Source organism: Oncorhynchus mykiss, chromosome 10 (assembly GCF_057628025.1).
Source record: "Oncorhynchus mykiss isolate SJ-2025 chromosome 10, ASM5762802v1, whole genome shotgun sequence".
Classification (NCBI taxonomy): Eukaryota; Metazoa; Chordata; class Actinopteri; order Salmoniformes; family Salmonidae; genus Oncorhynchus; species Oncorhynchus mykiss.
Window position 1 is genome coordinate 53,235,377 of NC_143031.1, and position 25,341 is coordinate 53,260,717.

Consider the following 25,341-nt stretch of genomic DNA (forward strand, 5'->3'; position numbering starts at 1 on the left):
GTTGGAATAAGGGGATGCGTCTGTCTGACGGAGAGAAGGGTTGGTTCCCTAGCAAAAGCGTGGTGGAGATAACCAACGAGCATCGGAGGAGACGGAACCTTCGGGAGCAGTACCGCATCACTCAAGCTGCAGCTAAAGTCACAAAGAACTGACTACCTGCATATTTGTATGTGTGTCCCAAATCACACACTATTCCCCATAGTGCACTAGTTTGGAGAAATGGCCAATGGGTCCTGGTCAAAAGTAGCACACTATAAAAAAAAAAAGGTATTACAGTGCTATTTGGGACAAAGCCTATGTCAAACCAAGGATCTCTAACCCTCTTTGTTTTCTTTTACCCAGAGCTTCAACTCAAGTGCATCATTTACAGTGGGGCAAAAAAGTATTTAGTCAGCCACCAATTGTGCAAGTTCTCCCACTTAAAAAGATGAGGCCTGTAATTTTCATCATAGGTACACTTCAACTATGACAGACAAAATGAGAAGTAAAAAAATCCAGAAAATCACATTGTAGGATTTTTTATGAATTTATTTGCAAATTATGGTGGAAAATAAGAATTTTGATCAACAACAAAAGTTTCTCAATACTTTGTTGGCAATGACAGAGGTCAAACTTTTTCTGTAAGTCTTCAAGGTTCACTCACCGTTGCTGGTATTTTGGCCCATTCCTCCATGCAGATCTCCTCTAGAGCTGTGATGTTTTGGGGCTGTTGCTGGGCAACACGGACTTTCAACTCCCTCCAAAGATTTTCTATGGTGTTGAGTGGCTAGGCCACTCCAGGACCTTGAAATGCTTCTTACGAAGCCACTCCTTCGTTGCCCGGGCGGTGTGTTTGGGATCCTTGTCATGCTGAAAGACCCAGCCACGTTTCATTTTCAATGCCCTTGCTGATGGAAGGAGGTTCACTCAAAATCTCACGATACATGGCCCCATTCATTCTTTCCTTTACACGGATCAGTCGTCCTGGTCCCTTTGCAGGAAAAGGATGATGTTTCCACCCCCATGCTTCACAGTAGGTATGGTGTTCTTTGGATGCAACTCAGCATTCTTTGCCCTCAACATGACGAGTTGAGAAAACCAAAAAGTTATATTTTGGTGTCATATGGTCAGATGAAATTCTCCCAGTCTTCTTCTGGATCATCCAAATGCTCTCTAGCAAACTTCAGACGGGCCTGGACATGTACTGGCTTAAGCAGGGGGACACGTCTGGCACTGCAGGATTTGAGTCCCTGGCGGTGTAGTGTGTTAGTGAATGTAGGCTTTGTTACTTTGGTCCCAGCTCTCTGCAGGTCATTCACTAGGTCCTCCCGTGTGATTCTGGGATTTTTGCTCACCGTTCTTGTGATCATTTTGACCCCACGGGGTGAGATCTTGCGTGGAGCCCCAGATCAAGGGAGATTATCAGTGGTCTTGTATGTTTTCCATTTCCTAATAATTGCTCCCACAGTTGATTTCTTCAAACCAAGCTGCTTACCTATTGCAGATTCAGTCTTCCCAGCCTGGTGCAGGTGTACAATTTTGTTTCTGGTGTCCTTTGACAGCTCTTTGGTCTTGGCCATAGTGGAGTTTGGGGTGTGACTGTTTCAGGTTGTGGACAGGTGTCTTTTATACTGATAACAAGTTAAAACAGGTGCCATTAATACAAGTAAAGACTGCAGGATAGAGGAGGACATTTATAGAGGACAGAAGAAGTTACAGGTCTGTGAGACCCATAAACCTTGCTTGTTTGTAGGTGACCAAATACAGTGCCTTGCGAAAGTATTCGGCCCCCTTGAACTTTGCGACCTTTTGCCACATTTCAGGCTTCAAACATAAAGATATAAAACTGTATTTTTTTGTGAAGAATCAACAAGTGGGACACAATCATGAAGTGGAACGACATTTATTGGATATTTCAAACTTTAACAAATCAAAAACTGAAAAATTGGGCGTGCAAAATTATTCAGCCCCCTTAAGTTAATACTTTGTAGCGCCACCTTTTGCTGCAATTACAGCTGTAAGTCGCTTGGGGTATGTCTATCAGTTTTGCACATCGAGAGACTGATATTTTTTCCCATTCCTCCTTGCAAAACAGCTCGAGCTCAGTGAGGTTGGATGGAGAGCATTTGTGAACAGCAGTTTTCAGTTCTTTCCACAGATTCTCGATTGGATTCAGGTCTGGACTGACTTGGCCATTCTAACACCTGGATATGTTTATTTTTGAACCATTCCATTGTAGATTTTGCTTTATGTTTTGGATCATTGTCGTGTTGGAAGACAAATCTCCGTCCCAGTCTCAGGTCTTTTGCAGACTCCATCAGGTTCTTCCAGAATGGTCCTGTATTTGGCTCCATCCATCTTCCCATCAATTTTAACCATCTTCCCTGTCCCTGCTGAAGAAAAGCAGGCCCAAACCATGATGCTGACACCACCATGTTTGACAGTGGGGATGGTGTGTTCAGCTGTGTTGCTTTTATGCCAAACATAACGTTTTTCATTGTTGCCAAAAAGTTCAATTTTGGTTTCATCTGACCAGAGCACCTTCTTCCACATGTTTGGTGTGTCTCCCAGGTGGCTTGTGGCAAACTTTAAACGACACTTTTATGGATATCTTTAAGAAATGGCTTTCTTCTTGCCACTCTTCCATAAAGGCCAGATGTGTGCAATATACGACTGATTGTTGTCCTATGGACAGAGTCTCCCACCTCAGCTGTAGATCTCTGCAGTTCATCCAGAGTGATCATGGGCCTCTTGGCTGCATCTCTGATCAGTCTTCTCCTTGTATGAGCTGAAAGTTTAGAGGGACGGCCAGGTCTTGGTAGATTTGCAGTGGTCTGATACTCCTTCCATTTCAATATCGCTTGCAGTGCTCCTTGGGATGTTTAAAGCTTGGGAAATCTTTTTGTATCCAAATCCGGCTTTAAACTTCTTCACAACAGTATCTCGGACCTGCCTGGTGTGTTCCTTGTTCTTCATGATGCTCTCTGCGCTTTTAACGGACCTCTGAGACTATCACAGTGCAGGTGCATTTATACGGAGACTTGATTACACACAGGTGGATTGTATTTATCCTCATTAGTCATTTAGGTCAACATTGGATCATTCAGATATCCTCACTGAACTTCTGGAGAGAGTTTGCTGCACTGAAAGTAAAGGGGCTGAATAATTTTGCACGCCCAATTTTTCAGTTTTTGATTTGTTAAAAAAGTTAATATCCAATAAATGTTGTTCCACTTCATGATTGTGTCCCACTTGTTGTTGATTCTTCACAAAAAAAAATACAGTTTTATATCTTTATGTTTGAAGCCTGAAATGTGGCAAAAGGTCGCAAAGTTCAAGGGGGCTGAATACTTTCGCAAGGCACTGTACTTATTTTCTACCATAAATTGCAAAAAAAATTAATTAAAAATCCTACAATGTGATGTTTAAGTGTACCTATGATTAAAATTACAGGCCTCATCTTTTTAAGTGGGATGAATTGCACAATTGGTGGCTGACTAAATACTTTTTTGCCCCACTGTATGCATGTATGCATGCACTTTTGTAGCTGTATTGGTAAAACTAATAATGCTATACTACTCTTACCTACTACACCTGCTGCCAAATGCTCCCCATCGACTGTTTGATGTACTGTATTGATGGAAATCTTTCCTAGACAAAAATATATCAAAAACATTTGTATATGCCAAATTATTTTATTATACAGATATTACGTGTCATGATGTTGTATAAGGCTGGGTTGTGACTGGCCAAATCAGGGCCAACCCAGTATACATCGATAATGCCAGGACCCCCTGGCATCATGGTGACCAAGTTTATCATTGGTACAGGTACACCTCAGAGGACAGGGGGCCTGCAAATACAATACCATGCAACACACAAACAAGAGAAAGTCACTAAAATGTGTTATCATAGGTAGTTACCTTGAAGGCATTGGAAAGAGGCATCAAAGATGTGTACAGTAGTAGTAATAATTATTGAAAGTCAACATGAAATATGTTCCGAGGACATAAAAATAAAAAAGCTGCTCAACAGTAAAATAGCAATGCTTAAATAGTGAAATCTGCAAAGACTGAACTGAGAGACACATACCTGCTACTGATGTCAACCTCCAGCTGGTAGCCCATTACGTTCTCTTCCTATAGGGACTCAGAGGACAAGTGGTTGGAAAATGCAATCGTAGCCATGTCAGAAGAGGCATCAAAGGGACAGTATTGGCACATGTTGCCAAAAAAAGGTCAAGAATAGAGTTGACATTACTCCTTGTTCTATTCAGATGGATGAAGCTCACCTCTGATGAAGGGGTGTTGCTGGGCCCATGGGTGATGGTGGGAGCGAGAGGCTCGGCTGTGGGGCCAGGCAGGGAGGGCCCACGGCTGGTAGATTGTCAGGGCACGGGTCCCATTCGCTGGGTGGATGCAACCAATTGGGATACTATAAATGATTTAATGGAGCCAATCAAAAACAGACTGAGTGGAAATATTGGAATATGGTTGCAAAAGGTGGAGAAAAAAAGTCTCACCTGAAGTGGGGATATGGGGAGCTGAAGGTCTTCAGATCTATGGGGACTTTGGGCCGATACCGGACTTCATTGGTGTACACCAGGTGATCCTCCACCAGCTGGGTAGAAAGGAGAGTCATCAGGTGTTGTAAAGAATAAAATCCAAAACAATGGTACAAGAGTAGAGATTCTTCAACTCTTCCCTTCATCGAACCCCATCCCATGATACCAATCAAAAAGTGCATTTTTCATTTAGTCAGATCTCTCACAACAAAAGACCTACAAAACTAATATGGTATTTCTGAACAGATGAAATCAAAGTTGCTGATGCTGTAAAGTAGAGATGAGGTCCACTCACAGTTGTGGAGGTGCCACAGGAGTCTAGAGAGAAGCTGTACAGAGCCCTAGCTCCATCAGTCTCTATGGGAACACAGGAGGCATCCAGAAGGGATGTTAGCCTGGGGTTGACGTCTGAAGAAACCCTGGATGTATCCACCACCACCACCATCCTGCTGTCTGGGAGGCACACTGCATGGAGAGAAAAGGGAAGAACATCCAGACTTCAGAAAAGTAAAAAGGACCATCATAGTAATATAATTGTATTTATTTTGAGGACCACTTTCTAAACTACTGTGAGCACTGATAACATGCATTTAAGGAGCCACAGATTTCTTTGACTTCGTTCAATATACAGTATTATCACTAGTGATAATATATTGACTGAAGTCAAAGAGAAATCGAATAATATTTAAGACGAAATAGTTAAGTGCTCTTTTATTTAAGCAGACTAACATCTCTACACTTGAAAAATAAAAAGGAGAGCCTCACACCCTAGGAGCTCAGATGCAATATTTGTTTATCTTCATCAGGGTATAATGACAAACACTGTGGGTCACTAATTTAAATACTTTGAAAAGGACACACGTGTCTAATCATGGCTGGGTGTGAGTTGATTTCATTGGTTGATTTACAGAACATATAAAAAAAGCATGAATGATAACATATGATCATAGATACAATGGATAGCAAAAACACAATCACAAGAATGGCTTCAGATCAAAGTCTACGTTGAGACCGAAGGTAGCAAGGGTCTATAAATTAACGATCCAGGCGGCCTCTCATTTTAACAATAAATTGTCAAGGTCACCCCCTCTCTTAGGAAGGGTGACATGTTTGATGCCGATATAGCAAAGAGACGAAATAGCTTCCAAAAACAAAGTGGGCCGCAACTGGGTACGGTGAGTTTTTGCACCATTAATTTGTGCTTTGTTCTACCCACATCATTTACCACAAGGACAAGTTACACGATAAATAACTGCCTTAGTGGAGCATGTGATAACACCTTTAATTGAGATCTGTTTCCCTGTTTGGAAGTGCCATCGCACTTGTAGTTTCCATCCGGTAGAGGCGCAAATAGATGGTGTGCAGGGGTATTTTGGGGTGGTAAATCAAAGTTTACCAAATGATCTGAGATTTCTGCCCCGTGAGAATACAACCAAGGGATTGTCGTACATTATCAGTACCGTCATTGGATCGTCCCAATGTTTGTGAACAATTCCCTTAATTTGTTCAGAGCACTTTGAATAGTTTGTTGTAAGAATGCAAAAAAAAAGCTTATTTTTGCTACAATGTCCTTGAGGTTTCGATTTTCTCAATAGCACTACTGATCTGACCATTTTTGTAACTCCTCTCCTTGAACTTTCTTTGCATCTCAGCTATTGTTTTTTGCTAATTCCTTAGATTCCACAGAATTGGCTGTAGGGCAAACTATTTTTCAAGGGCAGCAGGTGATAAGCCCTCAAAAAAAGTTATCGGTAGGTTTCCTGTCAAGATCAGTCGATAGAACATTATCCTCACACAAAATCAAACTTAAGGAAACTGATTTGGCGTGTGTCAAACTGGATAGTAAATCTCAGGTGCTCAGAACAAGAGTTATTAAAAGCATGGAACGCCTGGAGCTGTTTTTCATCACCCCTCCACAAAACAAAAATATAAAATGTAACATTTCCAAATAATGTTAGGCCCCAAAAATATTTGAGAGGATTGAGAATTGGCTGTTTCTCCATGTAACCCACATACAAATTAGCATTGTTAGGAGCCATAGGGGGATCCCATAGCAGTAGCCTTTGTCTGGATAAAGAAATAGTTTAGAAACATGCATTTTTTCACCTTTATTTAACCAGGTAGGCAAGTTGAGAACAAGTTCTCATTTACAATTGCGACCTGGCCAAAATAAAACAAAGCAATTTGACACAGAGTTACACGGAGTCAATAATACAGTAGAACGTCTATATACACACAAGGTGAGCAAATGAGGTGAGGTAAAAGGCAAAAAAAGGCCATGGTGGCAAAGCAAATACAATATACCAAGTAAAACACTGGAATGGTAGATTTGCAGTGGAAGAATGTGCAAAGTAGCTAAATAAACAGTATGGGGAGAGGTAGTTGTTTGGGGTAAATTATAGATGGGCTATGTACAGGTGCAGTAATCTGTGAGCTACTCTGACAGCTGGTGCTTAAAACCTGTTAAGGATATGGCAGACATACTTTGGAGAGATTGGGTACCCCTAGTAAACTGAAAAAAAAATCTGTCAAAAATTGCTAATATATGCAAATAAAAATTATTATTGGATAGAAAACTCTAAAGATTCTAAAACCGTTGGAATTATGTCTGTAAGTATAGCAGAACTCACAGGGCAGGCATTCTTCCAAACTAGTTTTTGTGGCCATGAAAGTTGGAGCAACTTTGACGTCATGGCCCCCACCCTTCCCAACCAGTTATGATTCTGGGGACACTTTCTATCTCTTCCGCTAGATGTCCTCTTTCAGTAGAGCTTTGAATCGTTCAAATCCCGCGAGAATTGAAATTAGTGCGTGCCACGAGAGAATAGGCTGTGCGTATGGGCGCGAATTGGTCCCAGCCATTCCTTTGTTCCAGCACTCAAGAGAAGGTCAGACGATGGCCGATTGAATTGAAGTTTGTTTTGCGTGTCTAAAACATCATAAAGCTTGCTTCTGCACTTAGTTTGACCCGTTTAGTCGACATATAATATGTAATTTTGAAGTTTTGATGCGCAACTTTTCCGGACCAGAGGACGTTTTGGGTGCATTTCAGCTGATGTTATTAGCACTAGCTAATACAAAGACGCAAGACTTGAAACCAAACGATGTATTGGGTAAGTATGAAGCCTTCCAGAACATTCTGAACGAAGACCATCGAAGGTAAGGGAATATTTATGCTTAAATCTGTGTTTCTGTTGACTCCAACATTACGTAGAAATGTAGCTTGGAACTGAGCGCCGTCTCAGCATATAGAATAGTGTGCGATTTCTGTAACGTTAAAAATAAATCTAACAAAGCGGTTGCATAAAGAAGTGTATCTTTCTAACTATATGTAGAACATGTATATTTAGTCAAAGTTTATGATGTCTATTTACGTTATCTTGCCGCGCTACATAGATTTCCTGCGGGCATTTTTGAGTAATTTCTGAACGTGAACTCACTGTAAATGGACATTTATGGATTTAAATGGCATATTATTGAAAAAAAAAAAATGTACTGTGTAACATGTCATATTACTGTCATCTGATGAAGATTTTCAAAAGGTTAGTGAGCGATTTATTTTTTAATCCTGCATTTGTTGATTGCATGTTTTGGCTATTCAAATGAGCTGTGTCTGGTGGTGGTTTTACATATATATGTGCTATGTTTTCGCCGTAAAACATTTTAGAAATCTGACTTGCTGGCTAGATGAACAAGGTGTTTATCTTTCATTTGAGCTATTGGACTTGTTAATGTGTGGAGGTTAAATATTTGTAAGAATATTTTTGCGTTCCATGCGCCACCGTTTCAGCTGAACGTGGGAGGGTTGATTCCCAATTGGGAACCAGTATCGTAGACAGGTTAAAGCTAGTGAGGGAGATGTGTTTCCAGTTTGAGATTTTTGTAGTTCTTTCCAGTCATTGGCAGCACTGGAAGGAGAGGCGGCCAAAGATATACCTGCTGGAGCGCGTGCTACAGGTGGGTGATGCTATGGTGACCAGCGAGCTGAGATAACGGGAGACTTTACCAAGCACGGTCTTGTAGATGACCTGGAGCCAGTGGGTTTGGCAACGAGTATGAAGCGAGGGCCAGCCAACGAGAGCGTACACGTCACAGTGGTGGGTAGTATATGGGGCTCTGGTGACAAAACTGATGGCACTGTGATAGACTGCATCCAATTTATTGAGGGTATATTGGAGGCTATTTTGTAAATGACATCGAAGTCGAGGATCGGTAGGATGGTCAATTGTAAAAGGGAATGTTGGGCAGCATGAGTGAAGGATGCTTTGTTGCGAAATAGGCCAATTCTAGATTTAACTTTGGATTGGAGATGTTTAATGCGAGTCTGGAAGGTGTGTTTACAGTCTAACCAGACACCTAGATATTTGTAGTTGTCCACATATTCTAAGTCAGAACCGTCCAGAGTAGTGATGTTGGATGGCTGGCCAGGTGCAGGCAGCGATCGGTTGAAGAGCATGCATTTAGTATTACTTGTATTTAAGAGCACTTGGAGGCCACGGAAGGACAGTTGTATGGCATTGAAGCTCGTCTGGAGGGTTGTTAACAGTGTCCAAAGAAGGGCCAGAAGTATACAGAATGGTGTCGTCTGCGTAGAGGTGGATCAGAGATTCACCAGCAGCAAGAGCGACATCATTGATGTATACAGAGAAGAGTCGGTCCAAGAATTGAACCCTGTGGTACCCCCATAGAGACTGCCAGAGGCCCGGACAACAGACCCTCCGATTTGACACACTGAACTCTATCAAAGTAGTAGTTGGTGAACCAGGCAAGGCAATCATTTGAGAAACCAAGGCTATCGAGTCTGTCGATGAGGATGTGGTGATTGACAGAGTCGAAAGCCTTGGCCAGGTCAATGAATACGCCTGCACAGTATTGTTTCTTATCGATGGCGGTTAAGATATCGTTTAGGACCTTGAGCGTGGCTGAGGTGCACCCATGACCAGCTCTGAAACCAGAGTTCATAGCGGAGAAGTTATGGTGGGATTCAAAATGGTCGGTAATCAGTCTGTTGACTTGGCTTTCGAAGACCTTAGAAAGGCAGGGTAGGATAGATACAGGTCTGTAGCAGTTTGGGTCAAGAGTGTCCCCCCCCCCCCCCTCAATCTCAGAGAGGTTGAACAGGCTAGTAATAGGGGTTGCAACGATTTCAGCAGATCATTGTAGAAAGAAAGGGTCCAGATTGTGTAGTAGGCTGATTTGTAGGGGGTCAAGATTTTGCATCTATTTCAGAACATCAGCTGACTGGATTTGGGACAAGGAGAAATGGGGAAGGCTTGGGCAAGTTGCTGTGGGGGCGGGGGGGGGTGCTGTTGACCGGGGTAAGGGTAGCCAGGTGGAAAGCATGGCCAGCCGTAGAAAAATGCTTATTGAAATTCTCAATTAGTGGATTTAAAAATCGGTGGTGACCGTGTTTCCTATCCTCAGTGCAGTGGGCAGCTGGGAGGAGGTGTTCTTATTCTCCATGGACTTTAGTGTCCCAGAACTGTAAACAAACTTTGAGTTTGTGTTGCAGGAAGCAAATTTCTGCTTGAAAAAGCTAGCCTTGGCTTTTCTAACTGCCTGTGTATATTGGTTTCTGGCTTCCCTGAAAAGTTGAATCCACAAATAGTTGTGTGGGTGAGTACCATTTCATCCAATGTTATGAAATACCTTCCAGTGCATGCATTATTTGGGTCACCGTTGCAAAAGATACTGAGATACCTACTACAGCCCTCAACCTCCACATACAACACCCATTCTGCTAAAAGGTCCCCAAAGCAATCCATGGATCACTCCTCTTTCCAGCTCACTGCAGCCATCGACTGGACAGAGCTGCAAAAAAAAAAACTCCCCAGTTTGAGTTATCGCCATCTTCATTCAAAACCTCAATCATGGACACTTACTGATAATTGTGGCTGCTTCACTATTGTTGTCTAACTTATTGCCCTTTGTGCTGTTGTCTGTTCCCAATGATGTTTGTACCATGTTTTGTGCTGATGCCATGTGTTGCTACCATGTCGTCATGTGTTGCTGACATGTCATGGTTGTATTGGGTCTCGCTTTATGTAGTGGCTCTAGTAGTGATGTGTATTTTGTCCTATATATTATTTATTTATTTTCAATCCCAGTCCCCGCTTTTTGGTAGGCCGTCATTGTAAATGAGAATTTGTTCTTAACCGACTTGCCGAGTTAAGTAAAGGTTAAATAAAAATAAATATAGCTGCCCTCGGATTGCCGTGCAGATGAGATTTCAGCGCGCACGAGACTGAACTTCACTCAACTTTCTAGAATTTTCCCCTTTAGTTAACCTTTCTGATCTCCCCATCCCGGATCCGGGATCGTGAATACAGACTCAAGCTCATTACCATAACGCAACGTTAACTATTCATGAAAATCGCAAATGAAATGAAATAAATATGCTAGCTCTCAAGCTTAGCCTTTTGTTAACAACACTGTCATCTCAGATTTTCAAAATATGCTTCTCAACCATAGGAAAACAATCATTTGTGTAAAAGTATTGATGGCTAACGTAGCATTTAGCATTAGCATTCAGCTGGCAACATTTACACAAAAAAACAGAAAAGCATTCAAATAAAATAATTTACCTTTGAAGAACTTCAGATGTTTTCAATGAGGAGACTCTCAGATAGCAAATGTTCAGTTTTTCCTGAAAGATTATTTGTTTAGGACAAATCGCTCCGTTTTCTGCGTCACGTTTAGTTATGAAAAAACCCCTGTATCCAGGATTGTGTAAATCTATCAGCAAGCTCATTAACATAACACAACGTTAACTATTCATGAAAATCGCAAATGAAATGAAATAAATATGCCATCTCTCAAGCTTAGCCTTTTATAAACAACACTCATCTCAGATTTTCAAAATATGCTTCAACCATAGGAAAACAATCATTTGTGTAAAAGTAGCATTTAGCGTTAGCATTTAGCGTTAGCATCCAGCACGCAACATTAACAAAAACATAAAAGCCTTCAAATAAAATCATTTACCTTTGAAGAACTTCTGAAAACACAAACTTTTTTCCAAATTAACTCCATAATATCGACTGAAAACATGGCAAACGTTGTTTAGAATCAATCATCAAGGTGTTTTTCACATATCTCTTCATTGATACATCGTTCTTGGACACATGCTTTCTCCCCTGAATCAAATGGTAAAGTAGAAGCAGCTGGCAATTGCGCACCGAATTCGACGCAGGACACCAGGCGGACACTTGGAAAATGTAGTCTCTTATGGTCAATCTTCCAATGATATGCCTACAAATACGTCACAATGCTGCTAAGACCTTGGGCGAACGACAGAAAGTGTAGGCTCATTCCTTGCACAATCACAGCCATATAAGGAGACAATGGAAAACAGAGCTTCAGAAATTCTGCTAATTCCTGGTTGATGCATCATCTTGGTTTCGCCTGTAGAATGAGTTCTGGGGCACTTACAGACAAAATCTTTGCAGATTCTGAAACTTCAGAGTGTTTTCTTTCCAAAACTGTAGTCGAGCATCTTTTCGTGACAAAATATCGCGCTTAAAACGGGAACGTTTTTTATCCAAAAATGAAATAGCGCCCCTAGAGATCTAACAGGTTAACATCAACGGTTCGCTCGGTTGTGGGAATTGTGCTCGAATAAACGTAATATTAGCAACTTTTAATGTAACATATCGAAACAAATGAACTATGCGAAACTGTCCAAGTGGTTCTTGTAGGCAGAGCGCATTGGAGTAGGATTCTATTGCATTGACATGCACAACTCAAAGCCAATTTATGCTTGATCCGAAAATGTGTTTGGAGGCGCCATATGGATGGTGTGACGTACTTGCGAAGCCTCCACAGGTTTGCAGAGGCCAAATTGAGCTCTGTACCGCATCGCCATGCGCCTCAAATTCTTAACAAATGCGGAGGGATCCGTATATCTCTGTATTGACATGATTGGTTGATGGTATGTCAGGGCGGGAGGTCCTGAATGAACAAACTCACTTCCTTCACAACTTCCATCACCACCTGGTACGGCAACTGTACCGCCCGCAACTGCAGGTCTCTCCAGAGGGTGGTGCGGTCTTCCCCTCACATCACTGGGGGGGACACTGACTGCCCTCCAGCACACGTACAGCACCGAATGTCACAGAAAGGCCAAAATGACCACCCAAGCCACGGCCTGGTCACCCCGCTACTATCCAGAAGGCAAGGTCAATATAGGTGCATCAAAGCTGGGACCGAGAGACTGAAAAACAGCTTCTATATCAATGCCATCCGACTGTTAAATAGCCATCCCTAGCCAGCTACTCAACCCTGTACCTTAAGAGGCTGCTGCCCTATATACATAGAATCACTGGTCAATTTAATGTTTACATACTGTTTTACTAATTTCATATGTATATACTGTATTCTCTTCTACTGTATTTTAGTCAATGTCACAGACATTACTCATCCTAATATTTATATGCACTGCTCCAAAAAAATAAAGGGAACACTAAAATAATACATCCTAGATCTGAATGAATGAAATATTCTTATTAAATACTTTTCACATTGTTGTCAGCACATTCAACTAAAATCACACAAAAATTTAATGGAAATCAAATTTATCAACCCATGAAGGTCTGGATTTGGAGTCACACTCAAAGTTAAAGTGGAAAACCACACTAGAGGCTGATCCAACTTTGATGTAATGTCCTTAAAACAAGTCAAAATGAGGCTCAGTAGTGTGTGTGGCCTCCACGTGCCTGTATGACCTCCCTACAACGCCTGGGCATGCTCCTGATGAGGTGGCGGATGGTCTCCTGAGGGATCTCCTCCCAGACCTGGACTAAAGCATCGACCAACTGCTGGAAAGTCTGTGGTGTTGGTGGATGGAGCGAGACATAATGTCCCAGATGTGCTCAATTGGATTCAGGTCTGGGGTACGGGTGGGCCAGTCCATAGCATCAATGCCTTCCTCTTGCAGGAACTGCTGACACACTCCAGTCACATGAAGTCTAGCATTGTCTTGCATTAGGAGGAACCCAGGGCCAACCGCACCAGCATATGGTCTCACAAGGGGTCTGAGGATCTCATCTCGGTACCTAATGGCAGTCAGGCTACCTCTGGCGAGCACATGGAGGGCAGTGCAGTCCCAAAGAAATGCCACCCCACACCATGACTGACCCACCGCCAAACCGGTCATGCTGGAGGATGTTGCAGGCAGCAGAACGTTCTCCACGGCGTCTCCAGACTGTCACGTGCTCAGTGTGAACCTGCTTTCATCTGTGAAGAGCACAGGGCGCCAGTGGCGAATTTGCCAATCTTGGTGTTCTCGGGCAAATGCCAAACGTCCTGCAGGATGTTGGGCTGTAAGCACAAACCCCACCTGTGGACGTCGGGCCCTCATACCACCCTCATGGAGTCTGTTTCTGACCGTTTGAGCAGACACATGCACATTTGTGTCCCGCTGGAGGTAATTTTGCAGGGCTCTGGCAGTGCTCCTCCTTGCACAAAGGCGGAGGTAGCGGTCCTGCTGCTGGGTTGTTGCCCTCCTACGGCCTCCTCCACGTCTCCTGATGTACTGGCCTGTCTCCTGGTAGCGCCTCCATGCTCTGGACACTACACTGACAGACACAGCAAACCTTCTTGCCACAGCCGCATTGATGTGCCATCCTGGATGAGCTGCACTACCTGAGCCACTTGTGTGGGTTGTAGACTCCGTCTCATGCTACCACTAGAGTGAAAGCACCGCCAGCATTCAAGTGACCAAAACATCAGCCAGGAAGCATAGGAACTGGTCTGTAGTCACCACCTGCAGAACCACTCCTTTATTGGGGGTGTCTTGCTAATTGCCTATAATTTCCACCTGTTGTCTATTCCATTTGCACAACAGCATGTGGAATTTATTGTCAGTGTTGCTTCCTGTGTGGACAGTTTGATTTCACAGACGTGTGATTGACTTGGAGTTACATTGTGTTGTTTAAGTGTTCCCTTTATTTTTTTGAGCAGTGCACTTCTTAATTCCCTTCTTTTACATGTTAGATACTACTGCATTGTTGGAACTAGGAACACAAGCATTTCGCTACACCCACAATAACATCTGCAAAATATGTGTACGTTACCAATAAAATGTGATTTGATTCCATGTTTGTCAGTTTACTAAACTGATTTAGAACCAGAGTTACCAAGAGCACTGCATCCCTATTCCAGCACCATTTCAATTTAATCATCAAATCACCTAGTCTATATGTGCTTAGTTTAATACAATGTAAACACATCTTAAAAGATGCCAAAACCTATTTAGTCCAAACAATGTTCCTAAATATCATGTTGTTCATGGTATCGATGTCCTGTGTGTGTGGCGCAAGTAAAAAATTCAAGTTGATTCAACCTAGTTGTTGCCATCCTCCTCTCTTTCATGTTGGCAAAACAGTCTTTGGGTTTGTCATACAGTACGCTTTTGTTTTTTGTTGTCATAGGCTACCTAGCTAAAATGCTTGCTAGCCTACCTTCATCGCATGGGCAACAAAGAATCAGCTAAGTTAGCTAGCTAGTTAAAAGGGAGCTTACTAGGCTTCAAATTGAACTTAAATCTCAGGCCAGTGGCACAATATAAGAATGTATGGTTAGATCGGAATCGCTGCCTTAATCATTGGCCTGTACAGATAATTAACTGAAAACCACAAATCCAAATCCATGGTTTAGGAAAGGGATGATTTAGCAAGCAAGCTGGGAGGGCAACCTACAGTTGAGCTCAGCGCTGATTAGCTACATGTCATAGTAGTTGGGTCCAGACAACAGATACATGGGCTATACATACTGAGACAGACAGGCGCCTTTCCCCTCGCTCCATTGAGATTCAGTCACTTGTGAATTGAAGGAAAATTATGAAAACAGAGAAGAAAAATAAATTCTATAATTTAAATGTTTCTATTGGTCAAATATTTGGGGAAGCTAGGCTTCCTTTGGCATCCATGAAATATCAAAGGAGCAAAGCCTAGGTAAAAAGTTAGAGGAAACCCCACCTCAGTCTTCTGAAAACCTAACATTGGGTTTAGGGTTTTATTTCTCTGTGGGACAATTACAAATGTTTTCACCCCATGCGTAATCAGTGCCTGTAATCTGGTTCAGGTTATTAAATCAACATACCAGGGTGTTTACAAACACTACAGGAACAAGATCATCCACATGCATTGATCACATTTGTACTAATACTGCAGAGCTTTGTTCTAAAGCTGTATCCATATCCATTTGATGCAGTGATCACAATATAGTTGCTGTTATCCAGGAAAGCAAAAGATGCTGCACTTACTAAATATGAAATTGCTTCTTCCAAATATCGATAAACATGCACCTGTTAAGAAACTAACTGTTAAGACTCCATGGATTTATGAGGAATTGAAAAATTATTGTTGAAATAGATGAGGGAAAAGGAGTGGCTAATAAGTCTGGCAGAGCATTTGACTGACTGAAAATTGAGAAATTGTGTGACTAATCGCAACAAAAATAAATTGTATTATGAAGCCAAAATCAATTCTATAGAGAATTCTGGAAATCATAGGAGTACTTTAAATTAAATAGGTAGAAAGAAATTAAACTCCAGTCAAATCAGATGGCTTATTCATCACAAAACCATTTGATGTTGCCAATTATTTAAATTATTTGTACTTGGACACCCCATGCCCACATTTACCAGTCTTCCACATCAAATAGCCTGAAGCCCCAGGGCTCTTCTTGTAGGCTCTATTTCCCTATATGGGAGCATTGCCAACCCCAGGTCAGGATTTTTGACCTGGCTACATGTATTGTAGCCAGGTCAACAACACCGCAGCTTTTTTCTGTATAAGAAAACAAAAACAATGAAGTTGCCTCTTCTACAATGGGGGTCAATAGGAAATAATGTTGGTTTTCCCCAATGCGTGGGCGTGGTTGAGGGGAATTCCATATTATTAAAAGAATACCGGCTGGTACTATTGGTAGGATGATGCTATAGTAACTGTGCTATTCCAAACAAAAAACCACAGCGGAATTATGAACTGGATAATACCATTTGGCAGGAGGACCTGCTTCTTTTGAGCCTAAAATGAAGAAAATCGTCGTCACGGCATTATAAGAGGAGTTCCTTGCTCGGTTTATAATCATTAGCGTATTGTATACAAGGCACTCGGAAAGTATTCAGACAAATGAACTTTTTCCACATTGCATTACAGCCTTATTCTAAAATGTATTAAATCATTTTTCCGTCATCAATCTACACACAATATCCCATAATGACAAAGCAAAAAGTGTTTCAGATATTATTGCAAATGTATTAAACAAACGCATATCTAACATTTACATAATTATTCCGACCCTTTACTCAGTACTTTTTTGAAGCACCTTTAGCAGCGATTACAGTCTCGAGTCGTTTTGGGTATGACTCTATAAGCTTGACACCTGTATTTGGGGAGTTTCTCCCTTCTCTGCAGATCCGCTCAAGCTCTGTCAGGTTGGAAGGGGAGCGTTGCTGCACAGCTATTTTCAGGTCTCTCCAGAGATGTTAGATCGGGTTCAAGTCCAGGCCATGTAAGGACATTCAGAGACTTCTCCCTAAGCCCCTCCTGAGTTGTCTTGGCTATGTGCTTAGGGTCATTGTCCTGTTGGAAGGTGAACCTTCATCCCAGTCTCAGGGCCTGAGTGCTCTGAAGCAGGTTTTCATCAAGGATCTCTCTGTACTTTGCTCCATTCATCTTTCCCTCGATCCCGATTAGTCTCCCAGTTCCTGCCACAGAAAAACATCCCCACAGCATGCTACCACCACACTTCACCGCAGGAAAGGTGCCAGGTTTCCTCCAGATGTGACACTTGGCATTCAGACCAAAATAGTTCAGTCTTGGTTTCATCCGACCAGAGAATCTTGTTTCATGATCTCAGTTCTTTAGGTGCCTTTTGGCAAACTCCAAACGGGCTGTCATGTACCTTTAACCGAGGAGTGGCTTCCGTCTGGCCACTCTACCATAAAGCCCTGATTGGTGGAGTGCTGCAGGAAGACTCTTGCTGGTCCTTCAATTTAAGAAGAAGGAGGCCACTGTGTTCTTGGGGACCTTGCCAGATCTGTGTCTGAGCTTTAGATCTGAGCTCTAAAGACAATTCCTTTCCCCTCATGGCTTGGTTTTTGCTCTGACATGCACCGTTAACTGTGGGACCTTGTATAAACAAGTGTGTACCTTCCCAAATCATGTCCAATCAAGTTGTAGCAACATCTTAAGAATGAACAATGGAAACAGGATGCAGCTCAGCTCAATTTCGAGTCTCATAAATACAAGTCCAAATAATTGTATAAAAACTACCTTATTTACATATTTGCAAAAATGTCTAAACCGGTTTTTGCTTTGTCATTTTGTGTGTAGATTGATGAGGAAAAACATTTATTTAATCCATTTTAGAATAAGGCCTTAACGTAACAAGATGTGGAAAAAGTCAAAGAGTCTGAATACTTTCCAAATGCACTGCATAATATGTATGCATGTAGGATGGTACTGTAAATGCGTTGGTTGTTTTACCCAGTAGTTCCTTCACAAGGAAGATACAGCGCTGGGTGAAGGTGTGCTCCTGTATGGCCGTCTCTCTGTCCTCCAGTGTCATTCTCACAGTTACCACCAGCCCCTGCAAACTCAGACCCTGACGGAGAGCAAAAAAGAGGAACAGGATGGGATCAAGAGATGAAGGCTAAATATGGGTATAGAGCCACTTTGATTCGACTGTTATACCCACTACAAAAATGTACATTGCCACCCAAAACAAATAGAACCCAACAGCTAAACTGGTTTAGTCCCCACACCTCGTAGGCCATGCCAAGGCCGTAAAGAGGGATCACCATACTGAAGTAGTCCTGTCTGGTCTCCAGGGCGTAGTCGCCCATCTCCACCAGCTCCCAGTCCAGCCTGCGACCCCCCACGTACACCTCCCACTGGGTGTCCATGTTTCCGTAGTGCAGCTGCAGACGCACCCCTTTATCAGAGCACCCCCCCTCCACTCTGGGCAGGACTGGAGGACAGGGGAGGGAGAACAGAAGGAGGGATGGATGGGTTGGAAGGTTTGATGGATAGATAGGCATAATTCTCAAGTCAGGGAATGGTTTCAGGTGCCTTACAGAAGCCTACCTTTTGAGTTCAATTTAAACTTATACGCTCAGAGGGGCTGTGCTTGTATGGGAATGCATGCGAGTCATACATACCAACATCCTGTAGGACAGCCTCCACGGTGGCAGGGTGATGGTACAGGTCAGCGTGGGGGGAGATGGAAAGAGTGAAGGTCACTGCCAGACTGTACCTCCTGTACCCCTGCCCAAGATACTACAGGACCAGAGACAGGAGAATATCAGCGAAAAATATGTAGACTAAGGTTAGAGCTTAAGTATTGAACACACACACAGAGCAGTTTCACTGTTCCTTAATCTTATACATGAACTGCTTCAGTGTTTTTACTATGTCACCGACTGGTACTAACATGCCCTCACCTTCTGGGAGACCAGATGGTGTGAGAAGGGGGTCTTCAGTAGGTAGGCATGGGTGCCATTGGGGAAGGGGACCTGTGAGAGGTAAACCCCTAGCTGGTCTGCCATGGACTGGTCCCCCACGGTGATGTTGGACAGAGACACGTCATGGGGGAACAAGCCCAGTGACACAGAGAACTGTCCCTCAGAGGGATTGGTTTCTGCAGGAGGAAAAACAGTCATAACTTACAGAATGGAATGTTCTCTCATTAACATGTTGGTGGAAGTTAACCTGGTTCCAGATCCGTTTGTGCCCTCTTGCCAACTCCTATGGTCATGTTGTCAGACGACGACCATAGGATTGGGCAAGACATCACAAATAGGGATGAGCACACCCTGATGCAGAGTTTCCCCAAACTTGGTCTTGGGCCACCCCCCCCGTCCCAGTGCAAGTTTTGGTTTTGCCCTAGCACTACACAGCTGATGCAAGTCATCAAAGCTTGATGATTAGTTGGTTACTTGAGTCAGCTGTGTAGTGCTAGGGCAAAATCCAAAATGTGCACCTAGGGGGGTGCCCCAGGACCGAGTATGGGAAAAACTGCCCTGCTGGCGGCTCTTATGTGAAATGTTGGCCAAAGCGACAGAAAGGGGAGATATGCAACTTTTTTTAATTTATCTGGTATGAAGACTACTTGCCGTTGATAAGAATTGGTGTCTGAGGCAGATGGATGATAGAAAGGGGTCTAAAGGAGCGGTATTCAGTGTGAGCCAACTGAGAATCCTCCCACTGGTGCATGTAGAACAGGTCAATGAAATAGGACTGGGAGTACTGGCCATCCACCACCTGGCTCTGAGGGAGAGAGTGAAGGTTAAGGCAACATAAAGCAATCAATGGCATTATGAAAAGCAGAATGAAGCTGCAGCATCAAGGAGACAAATCAAAGAAAGGAGAGGCTGGGGCATTGTACATATGCTGCTTCTGAGTGCTTTATTCCCCTCAAAATTGGACTCCACAGAAACATTTGTCAGTTGTGCATGTCACCTGCTCACACTTCAAATCAAGCCACCCATTTCTTCACTTAAATAGTTGATACAATTTATAGTAATAAAATAATCAATACTTCACTGACACACCACCTGTATTTGTAAGGAAATTAACTAAGTACAGCTCATGATTCAAACTGTGATAAGAACCAAAAACTGTGAAATGAAAGCTCCATCTCCTTTGTCTGTAATACCTTGATGTAGCCACCTTCTGCACCAAATGGAATCCTGATCTCCACAGCTCCATCCTGTTCCTGTATGTCATATCCTCGCTGACGGGCCACACAGTCACTCAGGTAGCGTCCCTCCACTCCCACCGTCAGGCCCTTGTCTCTGAAGGGGGGCTGCACCAGGGTGGACAGCAACTTGGGGAACCTCCACAGAATGTGCTTCCCATCCATGGAGGCCTTGTCTGGAGAGGGGGTAAGGTACTAAAACTGCTGTAGAGGCAAATTATACCTGATCCCAGAACAGTTTATGCGGTTTTGCCAACTGTTATGGATATGGGCAGGTGTTTGGAGTTACAATGACCATATACAGTAGAATTTGGAAGTGTACATACACCTTAGCCAAATAAATGTAAACTCAGTTTCACAATTCCTGACAATCCTAGTAAAAATTCCCTGTCTTAGGTCAGCTAGGATCACCATTTTATTTTAAGAATGTGAAATTTCAGAATAGAGATATTTATTCCAGCTTTAATATCCTTCATCACATTCCCAGTGGGTCAGAAGATTACACACAATTAGTATTTGGTAGCATTGCCTTTAAATGGTTAGACTTGGGTGAAATTTCTCAGGTAGCCTTCCACAAGTTTCGCACAATAAGTTGGGTGAATTTTGGCCCATTTCCTCCTGACAGAGTGGTGTAACAGTCAGGTTTGTAGGCCTCCATGCTCGCACACTTTTTCAGTTCTGCCCACGGATTTTCTATAGGAATAAGGTCAGGGCTCTGTGATGGCCAATCAAATACCTTGATTTTGTTGTCCTTAAGCCATTTTCCCACAACTTTGTAAGTATGCTTGGGGTCATTGTCCATTTGAAAGACCCGTTTGCAACCAAGCTTTAACTTCCTGACTGATGTCTTGAGATGTTGCTTCAATATATCCACATAATTTCCACCCTCATGATGCCATATATTTTGTGAAGTGCACCAGTCCCTCCTGTAGCAAAGCACCCCCACAACATGATGCTGCCATCCCCGTGCATCACAGTTGGGATGGTGTTCTTCAGCTTGCAAGCATCTCCCCTTTTCCTCCAAACATAACAATGATCATTATGACCAAACAGTTCTCTTTTTGTTTCATCAGACCAGAGGACATTTCTCCAAAAGTACAATCTTTGTCCCCATGTGCAGGTGCAAACCGTAGTCTGGCTTTTTTATGGCGGTTTTGGAGCAGTGGCTTCTTCCTTGCTGAGCGGCCTTTCAGGTTATGTTGATATAGAACTCGTTTTACTGTAGATATACTTTTGTATCCATTTTCTCTAGCATTTCAAAAGGTCCTTTGCGGTTGTTCTGGGATTGATTTGCACTTTTCGCACCAAAGTACATTCATTTCTAGGAGACAGAATGCATCTCCTTCCCTTGCGGTATGACGGCTGCATGGTGTTTATTCTTGCAAACTATTGTTTGTACAGATGAACGTCGTACTTTCAGGCATTTGGAAATTGCTCCCAAGGATGAACCAGACTTGTGGAGGTCTACAATTATTTTTCTGAAGTCTTGGCTGATTTCTTTTGATTTTCCCATGATGTCAAGCAAAGATGCACTGAGTTTGAAGGTAGGCCTTGAAATACATCCACAGGTACACCTCCAACTGACTCAAATGATGTCAATTAGCCTATCAGAAGCTTCTAAAGCCATTACATAATTTTCTGGAATTTTCCAAGCGGTTAAAAGGCACAGTCAACTGTATGTATACTTTTGACCCACTGGAATTGTGAAATAATGTAGTATTTCCAACAATTGTTTACAGACACTTGTGTCATGCACAAAGTAGATAGATATCCTAAACGATTTGCCAAAACTACAGTTTGTTAACAAGAAATTTGTGGAGGGATTGAAAAATGTGTTTTAATGACGGCAACCTAAGTATGTAAACTTCCGACTTCAACTATGCTGGCAAGACCACACAATCAGATCTGGGACCAGGTTCAATTACATGAATGAAATTCAGTTATAAACCGTCTATTTTCCAATGATCAAAAGATATGTACTTGTGGTGCAAGCAACCGAGGCGTCCACTCTTAGAAGTGTCCAGTGGTGTTTGTAAAGAATGGTGGCACTGACCACCTCCACCTCGATACCTTTCTCCTGAAATAGTTAGAAAAGGTTCCACATTACTTAGCCAAGCAGAACTGAGTCAAGCTGTACTGGACAGTTGTTGGAACTGCATTGGAGAGGACATTGTGAAAAGAAAATATCCAATCCAGAAACGTATGGTTTAGGTTATCCCGACAGCGTGAAAAGGGTATAGGAAATAGAGCAAAGCAAACTGACCTAAGCAGTATTGATATACCAATGGAAACAGATCTACAGCCCTGGCTCTGCAGTCTGACCTGTAGGATGTAGGCGAGGCGGGAGCCATAGGCACAGCGCAGCAGAACACGCGTCTCTGTGGTGTTGATGTGGTAGCCCAGGAGATGGGCCATCTCTACAGGCAGGGTCTTCTCTTTCATAGAGGGTCTCCCATCACTCCCCTGCTGGTCACCTGGCACCCGGAACACCACACGCCACTCCCTCAGACCCTCCTCCGACCACTGGAGAGAGATTACAAGGTATTAATCAAGAATTCAAAGGCATTAAAAGAGGTAGATATGGGAACAACAAAACACTATTGAATTGAATTTTATTTTGACCAACAGATAAAATATACATCTACAAGATGTGTATTTGATCAGTGGAAAGCACTTGAAATCATGAATGGCCCTCTTGTTGGCCTCTCTGTGCAAAAGGAAATATGCACCACAGGTGGTGGTGTCATCCATTCCAGACCCTTGTGGTTGGCAGGAGGGACCCGTTTTATGGCAGACACCTAATATTGAAAAATAAAGAATTGAACAACAGTATGCAAATACATTCTATCCTAATGAATGAGTAAATCATGTCAAACGATAATACATCAAAAAGGTACAGTCAGTCACATATAGCTCAGTTAAAAGGTTCCATGACCTCCATATAGTTCTCTTCACAGACTATCTCCCGGGGATTCCATGGCTGGTGTAAAGGGCAGGTCAGCTGGAGAGGGTAGGACATATCCTCACCGTCAACATCTCTGTTCACAAACCACACCAGCATTCGGAAAGCAGTGTCTTTCTGAAGAACATAATATAGCAGGAGGTATACTAACGAAAATGCTAAATGAAGAAACTGACTCAGGCACACATGATAATTTTGTTCACACTTGAATCATTAGGAACCCTTAGAAGAAAAACAGGTGAACACTCACTCACAATTAAAAGTTGATGGTCTTAGTTCTGTAGAGGCTCCTCCATGATTCCCCCCTATTCATTATGAATCCCCAAACTGTGGCTTCCAGATACTGATAGTAGTAATCACCTCATTGTGTACATGACAAGCCAGGTAGGAAGCACGGAGGACCAGGTCCCCCCAGGAGTCCAGCACCATGGTGTAGCCACATTCTGCAGCCCCCTGGCCTGAGAGGGTGTGGGCACCACTACCGTCTGGTTGGTTGGTTGGTGGGGGGGGGGGGGTACAGTGGTCATTTCTATGACCTGTTCATGTGATACAAGCCTCATACTTGGTAGCTACATTTTAAAACAGCAGTGATATGTGAATTGTTCCATACAGCCGTTACACAGTATGTACCGTAAAGCATAGCATGGGGAATTTACCACCAAACTTTACTTGCGGTGCTTCCTCAAGTCCTAACTTGGAATAAAACAAGTCTTCTAAATGTTCATGTCTAGTAAGCTTAAATTTAGAAAAATGTCTGTTTAATGTTTTGCTCTGTGAAGTAATCCAACAATATTGTACGCTGCCATTGTCTATTTAAAATCTTTGTTTACTGATTGAGACAGGTGGATGAAATTCACTACTCACGATCAATGAGAAGATTTGAAATAAACAAGATGGTGTACACATTGTTGGATTACTTCATGGAGCATTTCTAAATTCAAACAAACCCCCTGCAACTAGACATGGAAGTTTAGAAGACGTGTTGTCTTAAAAGTCAGAAATTTAGGAAGTATCGCCAAGGTTGGCTGAATTCTGCTTTATGATTTACACTACCTCCTGTCTAACGGCTGGATGTATGGAAGCATTCACATATCACCACTATTTCAAAGTGTAGTTACTTTTCTAGGTATCTCACTCACCTTCAACATCAAACCTAAACTTCTGACCAAGGAGGCTCGACTTGACTGACAGCCAGAAGTGGCGATCCTGACACTCAGTTTTGAACATACCTTCACAAAATAAAGGGGATGTCATATACTTTGTACACTGTAGGTAGTCACTGGTTATGAAGTGAGACTAGAGGGATGCAGGTTTGATACCAACTTACCAATGGGTATGGTGTCAGTAGCATAGATGGGAAGTATGCAAAGCAAGAGTACACTAAAAAAAAATCTAATAAGTCAATCACAGCACACAAATGAATTCCTTGGGCATGACACCAGGTGAAATCATTAAGGTGATTCTGTTGCAAAATATTTTGCAACAAACCATTTACTTAAAAAAGAAAAGCAAACAAGAGTTTCTATTGTACAAATTCAGTAAGTCCATCCCTGTTTTATTTGCTCTGGAGTGTATTCGTTCCACCGATTGTTGCAAAACATTTCTGAAACTGAAGCAAACAAAATTGGGAAGGACCTATTTGTCCAACATAAACTAGTTATGTCTGTTTTCTTTAGTTTGGTTCTTAATAAACAAACGGTTTCCGTAATGAATAAACCCATGCAATATAGCAACTACATTCCAACCCTTTGGACATTTTTTTTTTTACATTCATAGGCCCAATATAATTAAAACAAACAAAGCAACTCACCAGGTAACTCTTTCATCGTTCATAATTGTGATTCCATAAACAAGGTTCTTGTGCATTTGTAAAGTTAACTTATAATTCCAAAATATTTTTTTTGTTTGTTGTATCAGCTGCCATTGTCTTATCAGCTGCCATTTTGACTGGGTGAGGACCACACACCTGGCAGGTGAACCAACAATTAGCCTAATTGCATAGGCCATGTATCTACCGTTTTTAAGCGATATTACAGTCAAGACTGCCCCACTAATAGTAATTATAGCAATGTTGTTGCAGCATTTTCCTTCAAAGATTGTAATGCAAAAGGGAAATAAAGAGTTCATTTTC

The 25,341-nt window shown here is 42.4% G+C and overlaps 2 protein-coding genes across 5 annotated transcripts in view; one reads left to right on the top strand and one right to left on the bottom strand.

The window, feature by feature from the left end:
- Positions 1 to 4,019, top strand: part of LOC110534264 (uncharacterized) — a 42,414-nt gene extending 38,395 nt beyond the window's left edge. For all 3 annotated transcript variants that reach the window (XR_016483820.1, XM_036933362.2, XM_036933363.2), the window contains one exon: positions 1 to 4,019. Coding sequence is in view for 2 of the 3 variants with exons in the window: in XM_036933362.2 (XP_036789257.2) it covers positions 1 to 152 (152 nt within the window). In the remaining variant the exon portion in view is untranslated.
- LOC110534265 (uncharacterized) lies at positions 3,146 to 25,341 on the bottom strand. 2 transcript variants are annotated; one of them, XM_021619021.3, is made up of 19 exons: positions 25,021 to 25,341; positions 24,538 to 24,590; positions 24,350 to 24,439; positions 23,571 to 23,695; positions 23,184 to 23,327; positions 22,978 to 23,046; positions 22,571 to 22,771; positions 22,229 to 22,325; positions 20,207 to 20,424; positions 19,665 to 19,818; positions 18,993 to 19,189; positions 18,711 to 18,828; positions 18,315 to 18,520; positions 18,037 to 18,154; positions 4,839 to 5,008; positions 4,502 to 4,599; positions 4,271 to 4,387; positions 4,072 to 4,118; positions 3,146 to 3,832 (listed from the first exon to the last, which is right to left on the bottom strand). In XM_021619021.3, the coding sequence occupies exons 1-18, from the start codon at positions 25,335 to 25,337 to the stop codon at positions 4,106 to 4,108; spliced, it is 2,505 nt and encodes an 834-aa protein (XP_021474696.2). In that variant the 5' UTR covers positions 25,338 to 25,341; the 3' UTR covers positions 3,146 to 3,832; positions 4,072 to 4,105. The 2 variants fall into 2 exon arrangements, with proteins under 2 accessions (XP_021474696.2, XP_021474695.2); XM_021619020.3 differs by having other exon boundaries at positions 4,271 to 4,413; positions 25,021 to 25,339.